We start from the raw sequence: 23,367 nt of genomic DNA on the forward strand, positions 1-23,367 counted from the left end.
AGGATGTAATTTGAAACCCGCCAGGGCATTTCTACTATGAAATGGAGAGTAGTCTTGTAGTAGACTATCTTGACAATCTTCTATGCCAGTACCGGGCAGGATCATACCGTTCGTAGCAAAATTTATTTAAAGAAGAAAACCTGGCCGAAATAGAAAAATGCCTAAATATTGACAGTTTAATTACACATTAGTAATCAATAACTTAACCTATTGCTGCCATAATACAACTTACTTTAGAATTGAAAGATACTAAAAGATACTAAAAATTACCCTGTATTGACTTATACAGACCAACACTTTTAAGCTATTATTTGTGCACAACACAAACCATCGCTTGCTACATAAACACTAATAGTTATTCTTAAACTAAATAAAATAAGGATAGAATTATACTTAAAGCCACACATTGTGCTAAATTAAACATCCATATATAGTGGTACTGACACAAGAAAATGAAATTATTTAAAGTGATGAATATTGCAAGTATGCTGATTTGCTTATACACTGTGTAGCTGTATTTAAATTTCACACAATATCCTTATATATAATATATAATCATATACTGAATGAAATTTAAAAGTACTGTTAGATATAATGATTGCTTTCCCAGAACTTATAGTGTAGAATAAAATAAGATTGAATTATGATTATCAAATCTTTAAAAGTACCTATTGCATATAATTTGCTCAGTTCACTAAATAGGCTTCATAAAGATGCATAAAAGGATTAATATTAATCAAGATATTGTAGTCATTGTTAAATGAATAATGTTAAATGGCAACTCCTTTATATGACTACTTCAGTATAATAACGAAAAGAAAACAACAACAAAAAATGATGATCCAGTAGTTAACCATATGCAAAGTATTATGCTCGGCACCCTGGATGAGACACTTATAAATTATATCTTGGCTTTTTTTGTTTGAAAAACTGTCAAGCGAAGAAAAATGATAATTACTTGCTATGAACAAATACAGGGGAAAAGTAAATAGTACATTTCAAACTTTACAATTTCTGTGAATCATTGCAGGCTTGTTTCCCTTAAAATGGAAATTCTGATTCAGGAATACCCATGTGTAAGCAGTGTCTGTATTTCTAACAAACTCCAGGTGATACTGACTTTTCTAGTTCTCATATCTTGCGCTGAGAAGCAGTTGAGCAGTGGAAGCTGCGATGGACGCTCAGATCCAGTAGTGTTTTTAGGATTCCGGATTTCAAATATTGCTTCTTGGTTGTGACAACAGATTTATATGTGTGGCACTTAATAAAATTCAAACTGAATGTCAAACAGAGTCCCTAGCAAAGTCTCTCTTCATTGATGCATGAAGAAACTTAACAGAAGTCCAACTAAGCACATTCAGAGGATAATACTTTAAAAGGTAATGTTTTAAAATCCGTTGCAGACATTTTGGCATGTTCTTAGTGGTCCTTTCTCCTTTCTTTTACTAACTATAAATAATTGAAACTATAAAAATAGCATTAAAATGAAGAGAAAAGATCTCTACCTACTGAAAACAGTGTATATACTGAAAAGACACATTTTTTGCCTCACTAAGATCTCTTTATATTTTCTCAAATGTACAAGTTAAATATTTGTCACAGTAGCAAGGTCTCTTACTGTTAAAATAATTCAGCATAAAATACTAATTGTCTCATTACAGTGAGTCCTGTTTGGTTTTATTTCAACCAGGGTTAAAATAGAATAGACAAAAGTTGTTTCATTTTAAGTGCTTTGACATTATTTTCTAAGGAGAACTCAAATTTAAAAGTTACTTAGTAAAAATAATGAATGATGATGATATATTGTACTTTAATAAGATAGCTACATCTATGTAATCTTGGACAGAAAATTTTGCAGAGATGTTTGGGACACAGTAACATTACTATTGAAAGAAATTATGTGGTCTACAATTTCTAAGGGGAGTTTTTACAGCATGTTCTCTACTGCAGAGCAGACTATGTGGTTATAGAATCAAGCAAATGATTTTCAGAATGATTTTTCAATCATGGACCATCTATTTGCTTTCACCTAGGAAATTCTTACTAAAAAGTTGCTTAAAACATATACAAATAAGAAACATGTGTGGAAAAAATTTATGGTAAACTATATTTAAAACATTTATTTTTAAACTTCTTCTCTCTACCAGACATATTTTATAACTGTTTGTCAGTCACATCCTACCAAGTGCGCGCACACATACACACACACACACACACACACACACACATACACATTTTATAGTATACCATGTGTTTGAAGCATATGTGCTTTGTTGAATTGTTGCATATAACTAATTAATAAATCAGCACCTTATATCAGATAGTCATCATTTAATGGTGAATATCAGTCAAATCGATTCCTCCTAGAGCTTTCAAACAGAATACATTGCCACAAGTGTAGTTACAATGCTGTATAATTGATCTCTTGAAATTTATTCCTCTTATCAAGGTAGAATTTTATATTTACTCTAGTTTCTCCTTATCTACGCCCTTCACATCTGGTCTCAGAAATTTCCATTCTAATATGTAATTCCATAAGATCAACCCTTGCTTAAAAATGTTTATTTCAACTGACTAATAAAAACATAAACACTATACATCTCAATGGGGTAATGTGATATTTTGATAAATGTATATATATGTCATATATATGTCATATGTTTCAATCAGTTCAGACAAATTTTTGTCTTCAGACATTTATTGATGTTGGCATTATCAAAATTCTTAATAATTAAAAATTATCTACATTATAATAGAATATTAGAGCCTCATGATATTATCTACTTGTAACAATATCCATGGATCAATTTTTACCACTTCCCTTTAACCACTTTGTTCTTTCCATCCTCTATTATTGTCATTCTTCTTTCAACTTCTATAAATCAACTTTGTTAGATTCTACAAGAGACAGATCATCTGGTGTCTATCTTTATATGTTGAATTCATTTCACCGAAGGTGAAATGAATGGAGGAATTTCTTCATTTTGGAGCAGCATAATGTTTCTCTGTTTATAAGGGACACATATTCTTCATCTAGTCATCACCAATAAACCAATATACCTGCCTTCTTGCTTAAATTCTGTATATATGTGGGTTTCTTTTGTTTGCAGAGACAGCTTTTTCTAGATGAACATTGCTGACATTTTAGATGAGATTATTCCTGTGATGAGTGCTGCTGTCCTAGGCACTATGAATTGTTTAGTAGCACTTTTGGCCTTTCTCATCTAGGTTACATATATTATTCCTCTGACACAGCCAAAAATGTCTGCAGACTGTAACAGTTTCCATAAATTTACAAGATCATCCTCATTTAAGCATCATAACCATTTTAAGCTGTATTTAACTATCTTGAGCAATAAAATAATCGAAATGAGTTACAGGTTTATGATTTTATATAAACAAAGTGGATTCATATATATATTCATATGTATATATATGTATAATATATGTGCTCACTCTTTCCATGGAAGATTTCATTAATGTTCTATGCTTTGGTTTTAAAAACAAAGAAATACAAGCTAAATTCACTAAAACAAATCTAATACTAGCAATGATGTTCTAGCAATGACATCTCTTTTTTTCCTCTTTTTAAAAATTGCTTTCCTTTTATTCTTTTTTTTTTTTAATTTTGCTTCCCCAATTTTTATTGGAGAATGGGATAATTTTCTATTGCTAACCAAGTTTATTTTTATAAACTATATCTTCCTAATCTGCCAGAGCTGTTAATAATTCAGAATTTTACTAAAATGTAGGTGAATAATTCTCCAGTTGAAAATTTATAGATTGTCTTCATAGAGTGATATTAGATAAAGTCCTTGATATTAGATAAAGTCCTGTGCTTGGTTTTGTGAGTGGAAAAAGTTGGACTCATAAATTGAATTTAGTCAGACTTTTACAATAGAGCTTTCTGCGATTAGGCTAAGCATCTTCAAATCTGAAATTAAAAAACCAAAATAAATTGAATGCACTGATGTTTGACTGAATTTTCTACAGGAAGTAATTGCAGAACTTATCTATTATCTAATTTTGAGAATAAACCTTTCTTTTTTCAACATGCTTCATTATTTGGTATGCTTTTACTGCTACAGTGAACCTATTCCATTTCAAACTTTATTGCTGAACATGGGCTTTGAAATAGGTTAGAATTTGAAATTTTGGTTGTAAATCTAATATTAGATATTGTGGAAGTAAAATAAGCTATCATGAAAATAATGTGTGAAGATGTATTTTACACTTACTTGAATGTTGTCTAACTTCACATGTAAGTTCCCTAAATACTTACATAATTAAGAAGCATTTTGGGGGGGTGGGGGTAAGTAGGGACATGGGACTTGAACTCTGGGCCTGGGTGCTGTCCCTGAGCTTTTTAGCTCAAAGCTACTGTCCTGTCTGTCCCTGGGCATGGGTATTGTCCTTGAGCTCTTCAGAGCATGGCTACAGCCCTATCTCTCTTTTATTTTTTTCTTTCAGGATAGTGCATAGAGGAGTTACAGTTGTATTCGTCAGGTAGTAGGTGCATTAATTCTCACACATTGATACCCCTTCTCATGTTTTGTCTCCATTTCTCTCCCCCTATACCCTCCCAATTGTCTTGTTTTCTCCTTCCATTTCCTATTTCAAATAGACAAATAAACATTTATACAATATACCAGGTAACAAAATCAGATGCAGTAATAGTATGAGATTAACCACAAGGTTAAAAAAAAAAGAGAGAGAAAGAGAAATAACAAAGTACATTAAGAACAACATTCACACAAGATAAAGCTCTTATTTCCCTATCCTAGAATTCTGTCCTATCTCTTGAGGCCCAGCACCACTTCCCCTTGTCTAGTGATTAATTGGAGATAAGAGTCTCATGTTCTTTAGTGCATGGGCTGGATTTGAACTGTGATCCTCAGATCTTAGCCTCCTGAGTAGATAGAATTACAGACATGAGCCACTGGTCCCAGCTTGGAGCAAGCTTTGAGTCACAGCATGTGGAGTGTATGTAAAACTTCAATTGCAGAGGTCACTGTTTGCTCCCAGTATTTATTATACCAAACCCAGAGTTAGTTCCTCTTGACAGTCATCTGAGTTCCATTTTGTAACTGGGGCACAAGGTAATGATTAGTTACTTCTTTCATTTGAATTCTTAATACCTAGTAGGAATTTGAAATCTTGGCTATCAAGGCTAACTTTTACCCTCCTGTTTAATTTCACCCATTTCTTTAGGTTTCTGTGAAACTATTTTGTCCTGGAGAACATGGAACTTAACTGTATGCTCATTTTTTAAACCTATTTTCACCAACTTGATTATCTTATGCACCTTAGCTCTTTTACCTCAACGTTAATTTTATTTTAGGTTAACACGGCAAATATTTTAAAACTACTAATATTTCCAATGTTAATTATCCTATGATTTTGTATTGACTTTGGGTTAAGCTGCATAGATAATTAAGTGTTCTGTCTTTATTTACTTCTATGGGAACATTATAGAGGATTTAGAGCAGATGACTTAAGTTGTACAAGCAGAGATGCTATAATCTGAGGACGGAAACATTCCATAATTGTTAACTTCAAACCAGGATTAGATAATGTTTGAAACCTTTTGATTATTGGAAGAAACAACAGTTAGAGTAGGAATCATACAGTGAACTTCTCCTTGAAAGATCCTACAACTCAGTTTTTTTGTTGTTGTAGCTGATGCTACTGCTTCTTTTTTTTTTCTTTTACAGAAAGAGACTAAAGGCTAAAATGTCTGAACATTGAGACATAACATGACATATTTGCCCATTCTTATTTTCCCCTTTGATTCTCTGTACAAATCTTTCCCTGCTGATTTAGGAATTACTTTGTGGGTTCTCAGTTCACAGTGTACCCATGAGCTCTGTCAGGTCATACTTAGAGTGACAAAAGACTTTAGAGAGTTTATCAGAGTTTATTGAGTATTTAACCTGAAAGAAAATATTGGCCTCTCATGTTAAGAATAGAACTATAGAGATAAATCATATTGCTAAAGGATTTAGTATCTATCTGTTGTCAGGGACTCAACTTCACTCAGTGCAGTAGACAAGGTGAAGGGCAATGGAAGAAGACTCCCAAAGGAAGCATCTGTTCTAATCCCCAGCAGTTCAACCATAGCAGCCACTGGGAGAATAGTTTTAGCAGATGTTGTTTGCTACAGACATTAGGGACAGATAATCCTGTAGGTATCAAAAACCCATCTCATGAACTTTGGGATTTTTTTTTCCACACCATTATGTGAAAAAACTGAAAATGTGTTGATTATAGGAAAAGCTTCACATTCTAAGTTAATGGAGGCCACGTGAAAATTAACAAATGTAAATAATTTTAGCCTACTTCCAGGATCACACAGAACCATGTACAAACTAAACAAACTGATGTGTGACATATAACTTCAATGAAAATAAAAGAGAAATGTAGGAATATGCCTAAATATGTTCCTTTTCTTAATTATATTTTTACAGCCTTTAAGTAGATTGACAAAGGGGTTACCATTCAATGAGTCAGTTTATTAGTACAATGTACTGGATCAATATACCCCTTTCATCATTTCCCTCATCACTCTGAACCCGACCTATCTTCTCCAATATCTTATATTCTATGAAACTGATATATATTCTAATATGAGTTCTTTTCAAAGTTTGATGAAAAATTTTAAGCATTTTTATTTTCAGCATAAATGTGATGCACAGAGGAGGTACTGTTTCATATGTCTTCCTTTACTCTTTTCCAGATTTTCCTTCTCATATGAGAATGTATAATTCATTATATCCCAATATATTTTAGATCTAGCTTCTGCAGATGAGAGAAAACATGTGCCATTGGTCTATATGTTAAATTTTGTGTCATATATAAATCAAATTATTACTTTTAGAATGATTACAGATAGACAACACCATCTTCAGAAAAAGGAGTACATCAGGATACATTAAACTCTCCAATTTCTAAATATATTACCTAGCCTTAGTAATCAAATCAAGATAGTGTTGGTCTACAAATAGAAACATAGAAAACATTGAAACAAACAAGAGTCTGAGAAGTAACTTGCCAAATATTAAACCAAGTGAGTATTAAAAACTGTGTTAGGAACATGCATTGGAGAATGTAACCTGACTTTAAAATTGGAATAGATTCACAAAAAGTTTTCAAAAGAAAATATACAAATGGTCAACACTTCTAAAAGAAAATATTTAATACCATTGATCAGAGAAATGCAAACAGAAAACACTGTGAAATATTATCTTCTGTGAGTAGGAATGTGCAACATAAAAATCTTAAGCCTAGGGGCCAGAAGTGTGGCCTAGTGGTAGAGTGCTTGCATGCACAAAGACCAGGATTCGATTCCTCCACACCACAAACACAGAAAAAAAAAAGCCAGAAGTGGTGCAGTGGCTCAAGTGGTAGCACTCTAGTCTTTAGAAAGTCCAAGGACAGTGATCTAAGATCAAGCCCTAGAACTGGCAAAAAAAACCAAACCAAAACAAACAAACAAACAAAAAAACCCTTAAGCTATTAATCCTAAAACCATGATATCTATCTGTCTGTCTATCTATCTATCTATCTATCTATCTATCTATCTATTTATCTATCTATCTATCTATCTATCTATCTATCTATTTATCTATCTATGTATCTACACACATACACACGCATTCATATACATATAAACAAATACAACTGAATGCTATTCCCCCATTAAAAAGAATAAACATGTTATGGTTTCTCAGAAACATTACAAAATATATTTGAAACCTGAAATTCATTCCGAACTTTCAGCACTACAAATGTTTTCCAAAAAAGAAATGTTTTAAATACATTACCAATATGTGCTGTTTATTGATATTCACAATAAAATAATAGGAATAACAGATTAATAATTTTTAACAGAGTAAAACTTGTGCAACACTGTCATGGTTAATCTGGGCAATTGAGGAATAAGGGGGAAATGAAATATTAGTTCTAAAGTTCAGGGACATTCTCAGATATAGCTACTGAGACACTTCTGAGACATGTGAGGCCATCAGAGATTATGGAAATGGTCCTTTTAATGTCTCTATTTAGAGAATCACTGCTTGAAAAATGTGGCAATTCCATAGTGAAGGTTAATAAATCAAATGGAGAAAAGCGTGGGAATGAGTTTGAACCATGACATAGAGAATTAAGGTTTTAAAAGGATGACGGAAAGAAGCAGTTTCAATTCTTAGTCACTGCAAACATCAAGGAATCAAACTGCTATAGGTCAGAAGGGATGGTTGTTTACTCAGTTCCTGAGGAGTTTGGGCCTAGTCCAAGTCTTGAGGGAACATGAAAAACCCTTCTAAGAAGGTATGTATCATCACACGTGGAATGTGAATAACCATAGAGCATAATTTTAACTGAGTTCTAGGGTGACCCACATTGCAGGCTGAACCAACACAGTGGGAAATAGTGGTTTACTGTTGGGAGCCAGAGTGGAATCAAATTGTACCTTGATTTGCATCAGACAATGGCTTTATTGTCTTATTGTTTTATGGCCTTATTCTGTTTAAATGACCTGAGATTTACCATATGAATGTAACAGCTGGAAGTTCCCTGGTTTCAAGAAGGGACAGAAGCCTGGAGTTGAGAATAAACGAGGCTGCAGTTTTTACCTGGGTGGCAGACCTCTTCTATTTTTTCCAGTCCCTGCCCCCTATTTCAGGAACCCCAATTTGCTGCCGGTAGGCCCCGGCAACTGGTGCCCCAACAGGGACCCTGAAAATCGGGGACGACGGTGGAGGACCCCGCTGTGGTGAGTAACACATCGTAGGACTATTAAGAGAGGATCTTAAGAGAGTGTATAGTCAGGAGTAAAAATTATGGTCAAACTCATAGCCATAGGTCATATGTGCTGATCTTAACAGGCCTACTTGAAGCCCATGGAACATGGGTGGAAAAAGGGGTGCTTCAGAGCTTCCTACAGTTTGTCGAGGAGGCATGCCCGAGGTCTGTAGAGGAGGAATTCCTAAAAACCTGGCAGCGGATAGGAAAAGGAATTCAAGATTATTATAGTGTATATGGCCCCGAAAAGACCCCAGTAGAGGCTATTAATGTATGGAATTTAGTAAGTGAATACATAAATCCTCAAAATGAGAATGCTGAACTTAATCTTGAATTAAGGGAAATTTATGAATTAAAGGACCCTTCTGAAAAACCTGAGGCTGAGCCATATGCCGCAGCCCAAGACAGTCTAAGTGAGATCTTGAAAAGGGAACAACAACCAGTAGATATTGAGTATCAGAATTCAGATTTGAATATCAAGGAGGAAAGTTATGATGAGTCAATGGAGGGCCGGGTGGCTACGATAGAGGAGAAGTTAGAAGAAATGCTACATCTTCTATCGAAAATGGGGATGGAGCAGAGAGCCCCCCCAGAAGTAGGAAAGAAATATGACCCTCAGGCCACTATGGTGTCTGATTCTAAACCTTACCCCTCACACCCACCGCCTCCGGCTGCAGCCTTACAGCCCCAATCCCTTTTTCAACCTTTAGGCAAGCCTAAAGGCCCTAGCAACAAGTCCCTTTTAACAGGCACTACAACCAGGCACAGTGCATCGCAATTAAACCTGGCTCAGGCTGCTAGAGAGAGGGAAGATATTTCAGGGCCTCGATGCTTCCCTAATTTAGTTGATCATGATGAACAAGTACACCATCAACCTGTTCCTGTTAAACTATTACAGGATTTAAAAAGTGCCTGCTCCCAATATGGGCCAACTGCCCCTTTTACTCAAGTAATATTGGAGGCCGCATGTGCTGGTATTGTATGCCCAAATGACTGGAAGCAGCTTGCCAGAGCATGCCTTAGTGCAGGAGAGTACTTATTATGGGAGACAGAGTTCACTACACAGTGTTGGGCTAAAATTGAAACAAATAGGTCTAAGAACCTGCCTTACACTTTTGATCAGTTGTTAGGAGAGGGAACCAGTAAAAACACCGAAGATCAATTGGGTTATGCAAAGGAAGCCTATTTACAAATAAATGCTGCGGGGAGAGAGGCTTGGAAAAGGTTATGTAATTCCAATCATACAAAAAATTTAGTAGAAGTTAAACAGGGACCGAATGAACCTTATCTAGAATTTTTGTCTCGATTAATGGAGACTGCAGACCGCCTAGTACAAGATGAGAATGCAAGGAAGATTATAGTTAGACACATAGCCTATGAAAATGCCAACGCCGCCTGTCAGGCAGCTATCAGACCCCATAGGAATAAGGGAGGAATCACAGACTTTATTTCACTATGTGCTGATATTGGACCCTCCCATGTACAAGGCCTTACTTTAGCCGCCGCTCCTCAAGGAAAGACTGTTACTAAATTTATAAAATATAGAGGCCAGCGGCATTCTCAGGCTGCTAGACCCCCAGGGCGTTGCTTCTCTTGTGGACAAATAGGACATTGGATGGCGCAATGCCCACTCCAGGCCAGGTTAAAGAGAGAAAAATCACCTGGCACATGTCCACGCTGTGGTAAAGGGAGGCACTGGGCTAAAGATTGCAAGTGAGCAACAAATCGCAATGGCCGCCTGTTTTCGGGAAACTGGAGAAGGGGCCAGCCCCTGGCCCCACAGTTTACTATTCTGCAAACCTGTATTCTGAGTTATTCACTAATATAACTACTTTAATTGTCTTTTTTGCAAAATATAGCCTTTTGTTAACAGAGTGATGATTTTATTCCATTAAGTCTGCTTTTTTCAAACCTCAATATTTGCATTACTTTTGTCATTAATTCATTAGCTAAGTGTCCTTTAATCAGTTAATCTGTCTGAACATCTCAGTAAAATGTCTCTCTTCATACACTGCCATCGTCCTTACTACTCTGCCTTCCTAGACCTTAATTCATATTTTATTTTCTTATTTCCTGAATTAGAAAGAAAACCCATAAGATTAAAGCTTTGTTTTTGCTCACTTATAGATTCTCAGTCCCTACCAGAGACTGGCATAATGTAGATAGTTGCTCACATATTTGGCAAATGAATATTAGAAAGAAAGAGGAAATGGAGAGGAGGAGGGAAAAATGGAGGGAGAAAGGGAGGTAGAGAGACAGGGAAGAAAGTAAGATAGGGAGAGAAAGAATCATGCAAAGAAAGAATAGAGACTAAGTATATTAGATATCATTTGTGATTGAATGCTTAAAATATTCTTAGTATGTAAAGCCTACCAATTATGTTGTATTTCATGAAATGTGTAAGTGACATATACCATGTAAAATTTAATAGGCAATAGTTTTGCATAGGGATATATATATATATGTATATATGTATATATATATACATATACATATATATATATATATATATACAGTTTTAAGCCCAAAATTATCCAGAGGAAAGACATTCATGCTATTATTTATGGTCTTTCAAGATTAATCACTTAGGATAATCATCTCATTTCTCATCCTTAAAGTGAAGTTATGTAAGACCATTGTACTTTAATATTTCTGACATTAACTTGGCAGAAGAAAATAAAATGAGAAAATTAATTTTCTTTCTGACCAAAGACAGAATTCTGTCGACGAATATAGTCTAGGTGGACTTTCTCTAATCCCAGCTATAAAGGAAGTAGAAGCAGGACTGAAATCCAAGTGATCCATGAGCACCCATCTTGAAAAATAACCAAAGCAGAAAACTGCAGGAGGCATTTCTCAACTGATAGAGCATCTGGCTAGCAAGCATGAGGCCTTTCACTCAATTTCTATTGCTGCCAGACAATGAAACAGTTCTTGCTGGTTGTCACTCAGTATACAACTTCAGAACAGAAACAAAATTAAAAAAGACCTTGAAGTAGAGCATATAACCACGAGCTTCCTCAAATTTCTGAGCAGTTTATATACAAAAGTTATATTAATATAAAATCACATAGAAACTAGGTAGAAACCTACTTTTTTCCTATTTTGATCCTTTATGAAACAGTAAGTCAAGAATTATTATGGTAGAATTTTAGATTCCCTTATAACACTATTATATAATGCTTGTATGCACTGATATCAGCATGCATGACTGTATGCAAAAATGTTAAATTATATGCAACAAAATTCATAAAAGGAAAACTGAAAACTCATTCAGTAGCAACTTGTTCTAACATGGTTAGAATGAAGTAAATGAGGACTCCAGAGCAAGTAAAAAAGTCATAATTATACATTCAAATGCATATGCTGTGAAACTCAGTTGGAATTCAGCTTTTGTTTTATTTTTCAAATAACAAAAATGACTGTATGATTTAAATTTGTAGGTTTCAATGCTCCAATCTTACCCATCACAGATGTAATCTGGGAAATCTCATGATGGTGTGTAGCCTTTACAGTACAGTTGCAGTCCTATTCTATGGCCATTTCTTTAAATTGTATATCCCATCATATCACAGTAGTCTATCTTATAATTTAGATTTACTCCATTGAATAACTACTGAAATATTTATTTAGCTTTGAAGGTTCTTTTTCTGATAAAGCACCTGTAACAGTGGTTTTCAACATGTCATCCAAGTATCAAGGGGTCCACAAGAGCATTTCAGAGACTGTTTGAATTGTAAACTATTTTCATAATAATACTAAAACTTTACAGCCTTTTCACTCTCAGCATCCCAGGAGTGCATAGTGGAATTTCACAGAAGATTCAGGATGCATATAATGTGTAAAATCTCAACATCTGGGATTTCTCCATAACTCAGTAGTGAGAAATGCTGAGAAATAACTACAAGTGAGTATTTTAAAAAATTGATTCCCTGCACAATATCATTATTGAAAACAAATGCACATGTGTACACATATGCACTGCTTATGACTATTTTAGCTGATTCTGCCTTTTCTGTTACACCATTTAGAACACATGGAACAAACATTATATCCTTAAGACATCATGAGAAAAGTTTGGGCTCCTATGCAGGTGTATCACATTTGTTATCTTAGCTATTCAGGAGGCTGCAATGTCAAAATCGGAGATTAAAGCCAGTCCTAGAGATTCTGTCTCCACTTAACCAACAGAAGGCCAGAAGCAAAGGTGTGAATCAAGTGGTGAAAAGCCCACTTTGAGGAAAAAAGTCAAGTGAAAGCCAAAGAATCAGAATTCAAGCTATAGTACAGGAATAAAACCCAAAACAAAACAACAAACCAAAAATTAATGTATTATCTTGTAAGATAATACATTGTCTTAAGTTGTAAAGTAACATATTTTCTCAATTTCTTAAATAGTCTTTTAATGATTTCCAGATTACTTTAGAAATGCAGATGCGTCACAGAAAGAACCCAGGACCATTGAGAGAGTTCCCCAAAAATATCAGAATGAGCATTAAGGAACTAAAAAACTCTGTGTTGACTGCAAGTGAATCCATTTGAATATAGTGAATTTTTAAGAATCTTCTGAGAGTTTTACATCCATGCAAAGGTCCTACTGTATTTCATTCAGAAATGCTAAGAGGGATTGTGAGAATAGCAAAATCTTATTTACATAAGCCAAATAAATAACTGTTAGGACCCTGATTCCTAAAAGTAATAACAAGTATAAATGAAACATTGCAAATAAACTCAATATGTATTTTTAGTAAGCACATGACTACATTTCAATGAGCTTCTCAACATTCTACTGAACTTTGATTATCACAGACATCATGGTTAATATTGATAATAAATTTGGTCACACTTAATAATTGGATGCAGTGCAGAGTTGAAGCACTCTTGAATATCTGCCTTATTTTAAAATAAGGTATGAATATATATAATATGTAAAATATATAATAAATATTATAGCAAATACAGATATCAGATACATTCTTTAATCAAAGCTGAAGGAACTTTCAATTATGTGACTATTATAACAAGAGCAATGCAAACAAGAATAATAAAATTCATGGACTATGCTAAAGGCTCATATAGTAAAGCGAGTTTTATAGAGTAAATGAATGAAGGATATATTTAAAAAGCAGAAAAGCAAGAAGAGTAAAGGCATTTCTTGGTAAAGTAAATATGTCACATGGTACACATGTCTTCTAACATGAAAAAGAGAGTGAGATACACAGCTGTAAAACATTGGCAGAGTAATTTTTGTAGAGATTAGGGAGGAAGTCATGATATTTATTCATGTGTTACAATTTCATGAAGTAGTCACAGCTATATAGTAGTCATTTTTATGGTTTAAAAATAGCCTTGCTAAGTAATATTAAGAGTTTGACCTAGTGGTTAAGTGCTTGTCTAGCATGCACAAAGACCCGGGTTCATATACACAGAAAAAGCCAGCAGTAGTGCTATAGCTCAAGTGGTAAAGGTTTAGCCTTGAGAAAGCCTAAGGACAGTGCTCAGGCCCTGAGTTCAAGCCCCAGAACTGGCAAAAAAAAGAATATTCATAGCCTAGTGCCAGTGGTCCACATTTGTAATCATAGGTACCTAGGATGCTAACATCTGAGAGCTATAGTTTGAAGAAAACCTGGGAAGAAAAATCCAAGTGACTAATATCTTTAATTAAGTGGCACAAAATGGGGAAGCTTAATGTGAAAAACTTAAGCAAAAGTGAGAAGCACTGAGTTCAAGCTCTAGTACTAGAATGCACAAAGAAAAAGAATAATCCTAGTAAAGTAATACATACACTCACAAAGATGAAAATCTGGAAAAACTGACTCACAAACAATATTATCTAGAGATGGAAAAAATATGGACTACTCTTCATTTTATTGCTTTGGTTTCTCTTTTTCCTCCTCATTACTAGGCATTGATCCCCAGGTGCCATAGATACTATACTAGTGTTTTATTAGTATGATTCATATCCCAAGCCTTATTCCTTTAATCATCTTTACAATAAAATGTAAATACAAAAGATAAAATCTTAATAACTTCGCTCCCAATTCTCATGCCTCCTGAGTAACTGAACGTGACATTACCCTTGGCTTGTTTGGAATTTAAGGATACAGTCACTCACTATTTATGAAAATACTGATTTTTAAATGTTTTCACATTCATCTATTAGGCTGGTATCCCACAGATTTATTACATTTGCCTATTAAATGCATCTCCAGCATGAACCAAAACTTCGGCAAATCATTCATAAGTTTAGACATGTGAAAATCTTGACAGTTTATAAAACCATTAAACCAAGTAAGGTATCTCAAATTGTCTGAGTCCTTTTCAAAAGAGTGACCATAAATGTTTCCCAGAATAAGTAGTCATATTTCATCTTTCAGGAATGTTGTCTCCTGTGTCAATCTAACCAACATTTCTGTTTGGGTCCATTTCTATGTATGTATTCACCAGCTCACAATGTGTGTGGGGAGGGGTGTGTGTGTGGGGGGGGGGAATCAGAGACTCTTTTGTTACTCACTCTCGTGGTGTAAGCAGCCTCAGGGTCATCCTCTAGAACACGTGAGAGTCCAAAATCAGAAACCTTGCACACCAAATTACTGTTGATCAATATGTTGCGAGCAGCGAGGTCTCTGTGAACGTATCCCATATCGGACAGATACTTCATGCCGGACGCGATGCCTCGCAGCATTCCCACCAGCTGGATAACCGTAAACTGGGCATCGTGTTTCTGGAAGACATTCCCAAATGCAGAATTAAGGTTTGGTGCTAGAGCCCAGATATACATCCTTGGTGTTATTTTCTTTAAAAGTTCATAGGCCAAAAAGTTGTAACAAAGCCTACTATAGATCTTGTAGCTCAAAGCACACCTGACTGACAAGACTGGCAGATCAATTCATGCCCTGCCAAGGAAAACAGCATATGCAATAAGAACCAAAGCTCAGAAGAAGGGTTCTGCTGATCTTTGTGGGTTACAAATACCGAACGTTTTCTCAGAAACATAAACAAGACAAACAAATGAAATGGGTCTTGTGACTATGTCAGGTTGATCATTTTCTACTTTGTTGGTTTCCATGATATTTTATGATTTACTTCACATTAAGTAGTACTGAAATGTTCACTCTCAATATAATTTATTCATGAATAGCAAAATTATTGATTGAGTTTTTGCTGCTTTTTTTACTATAGCCTGGGTATTAGATCACAAAACAGAAAGGAACAGAAGACAGTCATAGAGTTCTGTATTGTGAAAATCTAGGGCATTTATTTCATTTATCCTATTTCATCTCTCTCCCTCCTTCTCTCCCACCTCATTCTCTCTTGTGGTGGTACTGATATTTGAATACAGAACCTCAGAGTAACCCTTCAGGTGCCAGAGTTACATATCTAGTTCACCATTTGAATTTAAATAGGTGGTAAAAGCAATACAATATCCACCATTAAATATACCTAAAAAAGCATTTTAAAGGAATATTTATTGCAACAGTTTAAATGTACTTTAAAGTGCTTTGGGATCTATAAAAATAATTTCTATAATTGTTGCCTTTCAAAACAACCATTTCTCCATATAAAATTTAGAATTTTCCCTCATAATTATGAATGGAATGACATATTTTATATATCTATTTTTCTATCACATATGTGTCTCAGGATACAAAATATTTAAAGCATTTTGAAGACCCTAATCATAATTAGAGAACAATATGTCTTTACTTACACGCAAGAAACTGTCCAAGGAACCATTCTCCATGTATTCTGTAACAATCATAACTGGCTTACCTATATAATGGCAAACAATAAATTGAAAATCATCAAAACTGTGCAACCAATATACAATTAATTATATATAATACCTTGGAACATAATAAATGCAAAGACTTAAGAAATTTATCTGCCAAATATTGCCATGATGTTATTAGAAAAAAATAACACAGCAAGCAAAAATAACACTAAGAAATGAAAATGAAATAACTGAAACTAAGGCAAAAATGGAGAAGACTGGTTTCTTGATCAAAAGGCATAAACCTAGAGTATTGAACAGGACTTATTTGGCATTGTTTTCAGGACACATAAAGGTCAAAATATGTCATTCTCCTTCATTTAATTCAATCATAGCTACTTTTCAAAAATAATTTCTCTAAGAGTATGCATATCCACTGTGTGGTGCCTCATGTTGTCTTTTGTGCTGGTTAGTTTTTGGCACAGTAAATCCAACTCCCTATCTTCCAGAAAACTCAAAAAGGTGATGAGGTGGGATCAAGAGGAATTAAGAGCAAAAGGGAGGAAAAAAATTCATATGCATTCATAAGATTCAGTGTACATGTACAAAATTGAGATTGTGTAAGAGAGGATTGGATTGGGAAGGATGGAGAGAATGATCCAAATGTATTGTATATTCATGAACTGTTTCATTGAATTATAATTCTGCAATGACTTAAATCAAAATTTTAAAAAATTCCTACTTCATGAAGTGTAAAAGACTTATAAGAAATAGAATTATCAAGTTCATGTTGTGTTTGAAAGGAAAATAAGCTATCATAAAAATTGTAGAAACCAATGATTTGTAACTTGGGAAATATATAGGCTTGAATGTGATTAAGCTATGTGGATCTAGCATTTTAATGTACTTATATAGCAATTATTCTGTGTAAAATACTGGTTGATTAGATATACTAACTTAGCTATTATCATTTACATTTTGCATTTAAGAAACAAGATAGCATAGATAAGTGGCTCAATGTCATGAAGTACACATGTTGATAAAATTGAGAGTTGTAGTCTAGACACTGTGCTATTCATGGGGTAAACACATAATATATGAAAAGTACCAACTGCAATGATGCTAAATATTGTAGATATATAAGTTACAACTGCAATAGATGGTCAACAATGAGTAACAATTTAGTCAGTTGTTGCATGCCAATTCTATGGGGTTATTTTGAATTAATGATATAAATACATATATATGATGCTGAGGACTAGATCACTAATAATTATTAAAGTATAATGCTGTATGAACAAAGCTGAAATATAATTCTAGCTATATTACACCAATAGCTAGGAAATTACTTTTAAAAACCAAAATTAAGGGAAAAAGACAAATTTAGGAAATAGATACTTCTTGATCTGTGGGAAATGTCAGTGCTTTTTCTTTGGAAAAAATTTTATAACACTGCATTGAGTACTTTATCTGTTCTCTCATTTAATTCTCATGACACAATTATGTTTTGCCTTTTTTTTTTTTTTGCCAGTCCTGGGGCTTGAACTCAGCGCCTGAGCCCTGTCCTTGGGCTTTCCTCGAGGCTATTACTCTACCACTTGACTCACAGTACCACTATGTTTTTTCTGTGTATATAGTATCAAGTAACTGAACCTGGATTTTTGTGCATGCTAGGCAAGTACTCTACCATTAGGCTAAATCTCAGCCACACTTACACATTAATAATAAGCATTATTTTCCTTTTTCTTCTTCCATGGAGATTAAGTGCATTGAAAACCTTAGTTTCAACTCCTCAAAAATTATCCAATAGTAAATCAAATCTCTGACACGGTCTATCTGAATTTTAAACTTGCACATATAATCACATTTTAACCCTGCTTTTCTAATGCCATGATGTCTTGCTACAAGAAAGCTACCCTTTTTGCAAGTTCAGTTGTTCTTAGTTGAATTCTACTGAATGTCTTCAATATTTTTAACAAGCAGGTTCATTTATCATAACACCATTATAATTTGAATCCTTAAGTACCTTCTATTTTATGAAGGTTAGTTTACCATTTTGATGCTAGAAGATACCTAAATTTATTTTCTATTTTTTATATGTAAAAACTCTGAGTATATACTGGTTGAAAATTATAAATTATTATCATGAAAGCTAGCCTTGCTATATTTTTTCATTTGAATATATTGTAGGAGGAATGTCTTGTTTATTGTGGTGAGGAACAAATGTTTTAAATTCTATAAATTTTTTTATAATTTTCACACATATTTAATCATTTAATACATCAGTCAATTTAACTAGTGTGTTGATTTATTTATATTCTCAGAGTAACAGTCACACATACAACTTTGTGATCTAGTAATATCTGAAAAAAGTATTTTAGCCTTAATCCTGAGCTGTTAGAATTTGCTCTTTACAAATTCTAGCTTACATTCAATTCACAGTCTTTAAGGGAAATGGAAGATTCATCTAATTCTTTCCTCTTCTACTTTAACAGAGACCTGGCCTCAGTAAAATGAATGAATAAGTGAATGAATGAATACATATATGAATGAATGACTACATGAGTGAATGTTCTGTCTGTAGATCATCTGCAGTGTCAGTATTTCTTCCTTAATATAATTCTAAGAAGCAGAACCTGCTACAGATGCCTGCTTCCAAGGTAGTTCCAAATATCTTGCTTTATACTGCCAGGCACTGAATTCCTGTACTGATCTTTGCTTCTCACACACTTCCTCTGGCTTTCAGCCTTATTACCATTTCATTTCCTATTAGCATACAGAGTAAAATGTTTGGCAAGGGAAATGAAAGTAGCTAAAAATCAACCCAGTCAATTAAGCCAAAGCTCCATGACCATTCAGAAATCAGATCAGTCTGTCTTTAACTCTGTAATTTTGGTATTTGTAAACACTTCAGTTAAAATAGGCAAGTTGGGAAATGTGCTTTGCATTAAGTTCAAAGATTCAGGAAACCAAATGTACAGACAAAGAATAAACAGAATCAAAATATCCTACCTTGGAAATCAGTATTTTAATTTAAGAGTTTCCCTTGTGATCTTGATTTTGATAAATATAGTTTTTTTTAAAAGACTCTCTTAAATAGAGGCTACAGTTAGTTCTAATGTGCATAAAATAGGGTAGGATATTAAAAAAATGACAACTCTTATTCACAATATACGATACTGACACTCAGTTATGCATGTTTTTTCACATACATTTTGTTTCACAAATGATATGACCTGCAACCTCAAAACATAACCTATGTCATTCATTAACAACAGAGACTTCAAAATATTTCTGGCATATATGATATACTCTGTAAAACATTCCATAACTAAATGCAATAAAACTAATAAAAATGAACAAAATAGAATTTTTGGTGGAGTTTTTCTGTGTGTGTGTGTGTGTGTGTGTGTGTGTGTGTGTGTGTGTGTCTGTATGTGTGTCTGTATGTGTGTACCTGCCAGTCCTGGGGCTTGTGTACTGGACAATGTCCCTGAACAACTTTCCCTCAAGGCTAGCATTCTACCATTTGAGCCACATGTCTACCTTTGCCTTTTTGGTAGATAATTGGAGATAAGTGTTTCAAAGACTTCTTCCAAAGCTGGCTTTAAATCCTTATCTTCTGATCTTAGCCTCCTAAGTAGATAGAATACATAAGCCACTTGTGTGAGACTCCATTTTGTTTCTATATCTACTTATGAATATAGGGAAAAATGGGGAAACAAGTAAGTCTATTAAAATTTGTCATTTCCCCAACTATCCATAGTGACTCAGAGATACTTGTAATTGCTGAATCAGTGCTCAATGAAAGTGAGTATACAATTTTAAATTACTAAGAATTCCAGGTTCTCCACACCCTTCTCCACCACATTTTCTGCAAAAAGAAGATTAAGTGGTAAGTTAGATAAATAGTCAATCACAGAGATATTTTTCTTTACAATTTTCAAACGTTAGTTCTTAGATAATAGTATCCACTTTCAAGCATCAAATGTAATCATTTTTAAGATATCTAAAATTATACACATTGAACTCATGTCCAAAAGGAAATAATATTAACTCCTATTAATAACAATTATGTCTGATACTCTACATCTTATTTTCCAAAGACCTAAACATACATTTATATATGAATGCATCTTAAAACCAAAATCATTGTATTTGACAGTTACTAGTCTTCTATGGCTATTATGTAATCAGAATCATGGTAGCAGAAAACAGAAGCAGAAATAAGAAGATGAAATTTGCACAAATTTGACAGCTTTCTTTACTAACTCCATGTTAAAAAAAATTATAAGCTGGGCCTGGTGGCTCATGCCTGTAATCCTATCTACTCAGTAGACTGAGATCTGAGGATCATGATTCAAAGCCAATCTAGCCACAAAAGTCCTGGAGAGTCTTATCTCCAGTTAACCACCAGAAAACTGGAAGTGGCTTGGTAGCTCAAGGGGTAAGGTGGTAGCATTGAGCTGAATCGCTCAGGGACAGTGCTAAGGCCCAGAGTTCAAGACCTATGACCGCTCACTACCCCCCTCACAAAAAAAAGCTTGTTCTAAAACCTGGAAGCATTTAGGTAAGTATTTAGGGAACTTACATATAAAGTTAAAGCCAAGATAAATCATCAAGAACTATACTAAGAACAACCATGTTCATTGAGCATTATTTACCATTGCAACCCAAATACCCCTCAGTAGATGAATGGATCAAGAATATGTGATATATATATATATATATATATATAATAGCAGAGGATCACAATAGCTCAAAAGCTATGTACATATGGCCATATAGGATGAGGCTAAGCGAAATGAACTCCAGAATGTGAAAATAAGAGGGATATCTTTGTGATTGTTGCTCTTAATGTAATATGTGAAGTTATCTCTCTTCTCTTCTTTTCCCCTTATGATTTATCTCATGTTGTTACTCTATCTGACATTGGTACTTAGTATAGTGTATATATATATGTTTACTTGTTAATTTAAAATAAGGAAGAGGAGGGGAAACCAAGATGATTGGGAGAGGGTGAGGGGAGAGAAAGTGGGAGAAAAACATGGGAAGGGGTATCAATTTTCATGAAGTTATATACAAACTACCTGATGAATGTAACTGTAACCCCTCTATATATCATACCAATAATAAAATACAAGAACACAAATTTTTGTCAACTTTCATGGTTCAAAAATGTTTGGTTATAGTTTTCATGTTATAGCTAGCTTATAGAAACGTTGTAACAAAATGAATTATGGTATTTTTCTCTTATTTAATTATTATAAGTTACAGGGCAATATTTTTCTAATTCTATTTTAAACAAGACATTATTGTGTTGTATTGACTCTAGTTACATCAATTGCTCTATCAGCCAAATCAGTGGAGAATTGATTTTTTTGTCTCTAATTCTTTGTCTATAGTTCTAACTTTCCTATGTACATTGTGCAAGCTAGAATTGATTTAATTATACCTATTATTTGAAAATAACTTATTCATGACAGAAAAATCAGGCTGAGAAATTTTGCTTCTAAATCTGCCTTAACCAATCGTACTTTCCGTGCTAACACACAGCCTGTTTTGTTTTGATTTGATTTGCTTTTATAAAGTCAAACTTTTTTGTCAGACTTGGAACTTGAACTCAGAGCCTGAGTACTGTCCTTGGGCTTTCTCAAGGCTAGAGCCTACCACTTGAGCCACAACATCACTTCTGATTTTTTTTTTCTTTGTACGTGGTACCGAAGAATTGATTCTGGGCCTTTGTACACTGAGAATTATGCTCTAGTAAGTTATCTAAATTGAATTCAATCTTAAGAAACTATCCAACTATGTTTTTTTCCAAGCCTAAAAGCATTTATTCACTTACACACTTTAAAATAAATACTTTTAAATAATTTTTAAAAAGAAACTATCCAACTAAATAAATGAGGAATATTACCACATAAATGCTGTTTTGATTCAAATATGCCATGCTAATTAGTGCAATAGCTATTAATAAATCAAAGCAAAGTAAATAGCTACAGTACTTTAGACATGTAACTATGCCATTCTAGTTCTCACATTTTCTATAATATATTGAAAAGACAGTCTCCTGTTTTTGTTTGTGTAAGTATATAGACATACTTCGAATTTATAGTCAGGAATGTGCAATAACAACTTGTGCCATCAAAGTTTACAAAATTTATTCTTCTCTTTCTGTAATATATCTGATGTGCTTTCTTTTTTATATATTTTTATTGTAATTAATATAAGGGTTACATTATATTCGCCTGATAGAAGGTGCATTACTTCACAAGCATTGATACCCTTTCTTGTGTCTTGGTCCCCATTTCCCTCCCTCACCCCCGCCACTCATCTTGTTTTCCAAACTTCCCCATCCTATTTCAAATAACCAGATAAGCATATATGCAATATATCAGATAACAAAGTGAAATACTGTAACAATATGAAATAACCAACGGACAGCAAGAGATGAGAGATAACAGAGTTACATTAAGGACAACAATCACTCATTATATGGCTTCTGATGTGCTTTCCATTGCAAAATATCACATGAAATATTTGGGAAGTGGTTTAAGTGAATGTCTACCTAGCAAGCCCAAGGCCCTGAGATCAAATCCAAGTACCGCTGTAAAAAAAAAATAAGGATTTGGCATGAAATATAATACTCTTGAAAGAAGTGCAGAAGAAAATTTGCAGAGAGATATGGAAATAACAAGGATTTGGGATTATTCATAAAGTATTCCACCAACATTCCTCTATTTTTATACTGAGAATAAGGAAATACAAATTAATCTCATCCATGGTGCAAAGTGGACACAGATATAGAGGGGGGATATTTTAATTATGAGAAATCCTCTTAGTGATCT

General features: G+C 34.0%; 1 protein-coding gene across 3 annotated transcripts in view; it reads right to left on the bottom strand.

Annotated features, from left to right (window-relative positions):
* Epha3 (EPH receptor A3) overlaps positions 1 to 23,367 on the bottom strand; it is a 295,261-nt gene that overhangs the window by 32,319 nt on the left and 239,575 nt on the right. For all 3 annotated transcript variants that reach the window (XM_090347706.1, XM_090347698.1, XM_090347716.1), the window contains exons 12-13: positions 16,514 to 16,575; positions 15,317 to 15,526 (exon numbers count right to left, since the gene is read on the bottom strand). In XM_090347706.1, coding sequence (XP_090203832.1) covers positions 15,317 to 15,526; positions 16,514 to 16,575 — 272 coding nt within the window. The remainder of the gene's footprint in view (positions 1 to 15,316; positions 15,527 to 16,513; positions 16,576 to 23,367) is intronic.

This window comes from Megascapheus bottae, chromosome 1, assembly GCF_031878675.1.
Source record: "Megascapheus bottae isolate mThoBot1 chromosome 1, mThoBot2.hap1, whole genome shotgun sequence".
Classification (NCBI taxonomy): domain Eukaryota; kingdom Metazoa; phylum Chordata; class Mammalia; order Rodentia; family Geomyidae; genus Megascapheus; species Megascapheus bottae.